Genomic DNA, 6,091 nt, shown 5'->3' with positions numbered 1-6,091 from the left:
AACGCCTGCGGACGCTCCGCCTCGAGCTGGTGAGTCCCGCGGTACCGGGGCCACCCCCGGGGACTGGCCGTCCCACTCTGGGGTCGCCGCATCGTCCCCATCCCGGGTAGCGGCTTGCCGACCCCGGTGACAGCCCCCTGATAGCGCGCTGCGCTCTGCCGGCGTTTTGGGGAACCCTCCCTCCGCCCTTGCTCTTTGCAGGTTGACAGCCCCCAGCTCAGACCCCTTCCCCGGCCTTTCTCTGTCCCCCGGCGCACGCAGCATCTCCCGCCGGGCTCTCGCGGACACCTCCGCCCACCTCCGTCCTGCCCCCTCACCCCGCGCACCCCCGGGTTGTGCTCCCGCGGTGTCCCGGGGTCGGGATTTAGGGCAGGAACCTTCGCCAAGGGCATGGTGGCGGATTTTCTCTCCCAGGTGTGACCCCCGGGTACAAGCAGAGGGATGGCTGGGAGCTTTCCCGGGGTCGGTTCCTGCTGGGGCCTTTCTCGGGGTGGCCTCGTAAGGGTTGGGCTGGCGGTGGGAGCCTTTCCAGGGGCGTGGGGAGTGCCTTTCCGCGAGCCCTCCTCTCTCGTGGAGGGAGCAAATACGGGCGATGCCTGCGCCTCCGGGAAACGTGGCGAGATTGGGCAATGGGTTCAAGTGCAGCTGGGGGGAGGGACTCTCCCACGCACGAACATGCCGAGCGGGTGGGAATGAGCATCGTTTCCATAGGGAAACAGGCTAAATACGCCCGCGTCCCTGCCTGCCCCTCGCGGGGCTGGAGCACCACCCAGCCTGCGCCCTCCACTTCGCCGGATTCAATATTCCCATCGGTGCAGGAGCTTTCATCCTCCCTCCACTTTCATCCTCCCTCCGCACCGCCTTCCAGGCTGCACCCTGACCGGAGGAGAAAGGTCTTCGGGCCCTGGGTTGTTCAGAGGAGGAGGAGGAGGAAGAGGAGGGCAGAGTGGTGTCTGCCCTGCCCCGGTGCAAGCAGGCTCAGCCCATGGCCAGCAAGGCCTGGCTTTGGCCGGGCATTATTCACCTCAGCTCAGAAAGGCTCTTCCTTGCTCTGCCCTGGCTCATCTCAACGGCCGGGGAAGAGGTGGGGACACCTGACACCCAGGTCAGCAGTTTGGGGATGGCACCCAGGTACCAAACTCAGCTCAGGGTTCCCCTCATGTCCCCATCCCGATGAACAGGAACCAGAATTCCCCCCCCCTCCTCCCCTGAGCAGCAGAGACCAGCAAACACAATGCTTAGAGGATAAGCTAGCCTGGAAGTGGGCGGTGGGAGGAGAATTCAGCAAATTCCCACTCTTGCCTCCTGGTCTGAGGAGGATAATTTATACCTAGGGCTCGATGTATTGAAGGGAGAAGGTGCCCGCAGGTTTCTTAAGTGCTGAGGAGGGGAGCAGGACCATATCTGCCCCTAGAGAGTGTGAGGAGGAGTGTGACAACCCCCTGGACAGCTGCCCTTGGTGGGAGGTCAGTGCAGTGAACTCCTTCAGTGCATCTGGAGGAGTATAGAGAGCAGCCTGTGCTAGGTCTCCTCCCACGATAACCTTGACTTGCTGGAGAGGGGGTTTCTTGGAGTGCAATGCGGGGGTCGGGCTGTGCTGAACTAGCAGCAAACTGGGGGGCCAACTCCTTCCAGCAAACAGTATGGAAAGCTGGGAGTGTTATCCCACCCTCTGCTTTTGGGGTGGCTCCCCTGACACTTCTGACAGCTGCAGTTCTGCAGGAGGCAGAGAAAGATGGGGAACCCCCCCATCAGGGGTTCCCAGCCTCCTCCTCCCACGTCGTCTCCCTGCCAAGGCCAGATGCTTTAGCAGTGCGTGCAGAAAAGTCCATTGTAGGCAGTTTTTTAAATAACTTGCCTAGAAAGGAAATTTCTGCACTTGGAAGCTGGCTCCTGCCCCAATCCGGGCACATCGCTGCTACTTTTTATTTAAATTCAGCTTGAGGGGCGTGGGGGAGGGACGGGGGCTTGGTGTCAGGTCTTTTACAAGTCTTTGACCCTCTTTTTGTGTCGTCTGGAGTGAGAGGTGTCACGTGCCGAAATCCTGGCTGGAGTTTTCCCAGGCTCCTTCCTTGGATGCTTTTGTTGCTGCTCTTGCTGTGGGACCGGAGACGGGGGTCTCAGGAGACTGTCGGGTCACCCGTGGGCGAGCGAGTGACTCCAAGGGTACCGGATGCTGGGGACCAGGCACTGTGCTTAAACGTGATCCCAGGGGATGGCTTGCATTTCTGTCTCAGCTTGCTGATGCTGGGGACAGGATGTGTTTGTGAAGGAGTCCGTGGGCATCCACAGCTCCCAGGCTGCCTGTACCTGCCTTGCAGTGGGTTTTTCTCCCTTTCCCCCCGTCGTTGCCTTATTCCCTTTCCTGGCAAAATATTTGCGTCCCGCGCAGGGGAAATCCAGTGGCTTTTGGCGGCCAGTATCATACAGACAGGAATGTCTTGGCACATGGGGCTTTCTGTTAAGAAAACAGATGTTTCTTCAGCAAATGAGGTTTGCAAAGAGCTTCCCCAGGCTCGGAGGGGCAGGAGCCGGCAAGGCAAGTGCTGTGATCAGCAATGCCTGTCCTCTTTGTCCTCCCGTTTTGGGAGTGATTTGGGTCTCCAAATCTTGCCATGTAACTTTGTCATCAGGCTTTGACATCACCTGTCATCCAGGTTCAGACCCTGGAAGGAGAGAAGTACTGGCATGAAGGGACCAGCCTGGGGAGGTGCTGATGGTCCAGCCAGACCCTTGCCCTGATCCATGCTTGATCCTTTTGCCCTGATAGCAGCCTCCCAGGGCCTGGGGGATGCCCTGGGATCAGATCTGCACCCAGTACCTCCAGTTCCTTGCTTACTCCCTGTTCCCATAGGAGATAGTGACATAGATGCCCTGGATTTATTTCCCTGAGGGGGTTGGTGGCTGGTGGGAATCATAAGTAGCTGGTTGCTGATGGTTGTGTCCCCAGGTCTTGGACAGGATCCCCTGGGATGGTTCCCTGCAGGGTGTTCTCCCATACTGGGCTCTTCATCAAGCAGCTCAGGAGACCTGTGGCCGCTGCAGTGACACCTCTGCCAGGGTGGGTTGGGACTTGGGGCCCTTGGCCACTGGGGTCACCTTGGTCCCCTCAAAACCCCCCTGCTCTCTATCTCCCCTCCAGGCCTACCTGCGAGCCGTGGATGTGAAGATCCTGCAGCAGCTGGTGGTGGTGAATGAGGGCATCGAGGCGGTGAAGTGGCTGCTGGAGGAGCGGAGCACCCTGACCAGCCGCTGCAGCAGCCTGGCCAGCAGCCAGTACAGCCTGGTGGAGAGCCAGGAGGCCTCACGGCGGGGCAGCTGGGACAGCCTGCAGGACCCCAACGACAGGCTGGACAGCATCTCCGTCGGCAGCTACCTGGACACCTTGGCCGATGACATGGATGAGTATTCCCAAAACGCTGCTGAAACTGCTGCTGCATCCACATCGGGCAGAGCCCTGGCCAGGGCGGAGCAGGATTGGGTCAGGATCGACCCCGAGAGGGGTGTTGCAAAGCAAGAGAAGGGCAAAGCCGAGCACGAGTGGCCCCACGTGGACCTCTCCCCTCCTGGGTTGCCCCCGGATCACCGGTTTGCTAAGGAACCCCAGGTGGCCAACGGGTATTTGGGCCAGCAGCCCCCCTCTCTGGAACCAGGCAGAGACACCAAATCACCATCGGGGGCTGGAGAGAGGCTGGGGAAGGGGAATCTGGGTGGGAAGGCTTGGAAAGCTGAGGCTGACTTTGAGAACTGCAAACTCAACAGCAAACTGCACCTGGAGTATGATGCCCACTGGCGCTGGCTCCAGTCTCAGGATGATGTGACATTCTTATAGCCCGTGGCTTTGCCTTCCCAGTCCAGCTCTCCCAACTGCCCATTCTGCTTGATTTGTCTGTGCTTGGGAGAGTTGGAGTGGCAGGAGAGGGGGGGACAGGCTGGCTTGGTGGTGTTCCTCTGATCGCCCCAACACTGTTTGGTGATGCAGCCATAAGGAACAGGGTGCCTGCCCTGCAGCAAATTTCTGGGAGAGGCAGGATGAGGTGGGTCCTGGTAAATTTAATCCTTTGCTCTGGGGTGGTGCTTGCAGGTGGCTGGACACTCCTCTGTTGTCCTTGATGGTGGTGGTGGGGAAACCTTGGACAGTGGGACTCCTGGGACCTCTCCCTCTAATCCTCAGCCTCTTGTCTGCAAAAACTGAGGACCCTTTCCTCAAAATAACTACACAGAGAGGACAGGAGACGCTCCCACACATCCACAACTCAGTGGCACCAGCATGCTCTGTGTGGGGCAGGACCATCAGCAGGGCATGACCTGTTGGATCTGCTCATTTCCGTCATCATCTTCAAGGCCAGTGTCCATCCAGGGCAGAGTTGACCTGGAATTTGGCCCTAGCAATTGGTGGATGCCAAAACCCCTTCCCTGCAGGTGAAGCCCTGCCTGGTTTAAACACCTTTGTGAAGCCAATCTGAAGTGGGGCTGGGCAGCCTCTGTCCGTGCCCTGCGACGGAGGGATGACGGTGCAGACTTCCCAGCGTGATGACACGAGAACGGCAAAGCATTGGGTGGGAAATGGAGATCCAGCTCTCCCAGTTTGTTTCTGGACTGTCTCCCACCTTGGAAGCAGTCCTGCAGAATCCCCAGGATGTGGCAGCATACGGGCAGCCTGGCAGAGCCTGCAGGGCTCAGGCTCGGAAAGGCTCCTGCTTTCCCTGACGCGCTGTGATGGTGGTGAAGGCTGGGTTTCTCCACCTGTGTGATGAATGTTGCCAGGTCTCTGCCTCCTACCAGCAATCAGAAGCATGAGGCTCCTGGGCTGGGGTAGATTTGCAGTGGCCCTGCCCCAGAGACATCAACTCTGTCTTTTTAGCCTTGGCTTCTGCCTGTGCCTTTTGCTGTCCACCCACCACGCCTCCCAGCACACCCCTCGCTGGCTTGCAGAGCATGGCTTGCAGCTGGAGCTGTGTGAGAGCTTGGGCAGGACCTGCTGCCTTCACCAGACAATGCAGGGAAGGACCTAAGCATCCTGCTTCGAGGAGCTGGGCTCTTCCACTCCTCTGGAGTGTCCTGACTTCAGAACCCATGGGTACATCTGTCCCCAGAAAAGGGCTGTGATGGTTTTGCTCTCACCACGGTGCTGTTGTTCCCTTGCCTGCATGGGTCGCAGCTTGGATCTTTCCTTGCCAGGGTGGTCATCAGAGGAGAGTGGACATCACCTCGTGATGTCAATGGGAAATTAAGAGAGGGCAGACCTGGCTGTGACTCTTTCTACATGCTAGATGTGAGCTGGCCATGGTTATGAAGGTGTTTGGCTGCACAACAGGTTCAGATTGGTGTCTCTGAAGCAGCACCCTCAGTGGAAACTGCCCTCTGTGCTGAGACCCCCGAGCACCCTCCCTTCCCCTGCAGATGGAACTTCCCCGATGGACATGGAGAGCAGGACAACATCCAGAATTCCCAGAGATGGCACCTGCTGAGGTCCCAGCAAACTGGGACTGGATTGCCCTATGCAAGCACCCGTCTGCCTGCCCTGGAGCAGCTGTGCTTGGCTTGCTGTTGCCTGCGAGCTCCCTGGGTAGCTCTGCTGCTGACACTGACCCACCATGTCCCCCAAGGCTGGCTGTCCCCTGCTTTCCTTCTAACCCTGCATGCAATGCATCAGCTGAGGGTCCCCGGGGGAGACGGGGTAAGTCCTCCAGTGCTGTTAAAATCATTCTCAGCAAAAAATATCCGGCTTAATAAATGTTAGTGTTTCTCCCAGGCCACGCTGTCGGTGCTTTGCTGAGCTCATGGGTGTTTCTAGAGGAAGGGGAGAGGCTCTGGGCTGGAACACCCTGGAGCCACTGGCAGTCCTGCAGGAGGGCAGGTTTAGTCCCAGTCCTGAAACAGGCACAGAGCAAGTGTCTGGGGATTTTTTCCTTCTCACGTCGGGGTGGTGACACATAAAAGTCATGCTTCCTGAAGCAGCTGGGTACCAGCACACATCTGCTGGGAGCAACATGCTGGTGAGACTGTTTTGATCTCAGCTGAACTATATGTCCAGCTACAAACATCAGCTTCACCCCTCCTGCCCCAGATTTCCAAGGAAGACCTGTTT

General features: G+C 58.4%; 1 protein-coding gene across 1 annotated transcript; it reads left to right on the top strand.

Moving 5' to 3' along the window:
- Window positions 1-2: 2 nt before the first annotated feature.
- On the top strand, window positions 3-5,467 carry LURAP1 (leucine rich adaptor protein 1; the record flags this gene model as incomplete). Its single annotated transcript, XM_018072028.3, has 2 exons — window positions 3-29; window positions 3,143-5,467. Coding segments are annotated over 2 exons (717 nt in total), but the record flags the coding sequence as incomplete, so codon positions are not given.
- Window positions 5,468-6,091: the final 624 nt, after the last annotated feature.

The sequence above is a fragment of the Manacus vitellinus genome, unplaced genomic scaffold (genome assembly GCF_001715985.3).
Source record: "Manacus vitellinus isolate BGI_N305 unplaced genomic scaffold, ASM171598v3 scaffold_21_pilon, whole genome shotgun sequence".
Classification (NCBI taxonomy): Eukaryota; Metazoa; Chordata; class Aves; order Passeriformes; family Pipridae; genus Manacus; species Manacus vitellinus.
The sequence above is the reverse complement of the archived record's forward strand: the minus strand, read 5'-3'. Positions and strand labels throughout refer to the sequence as shown.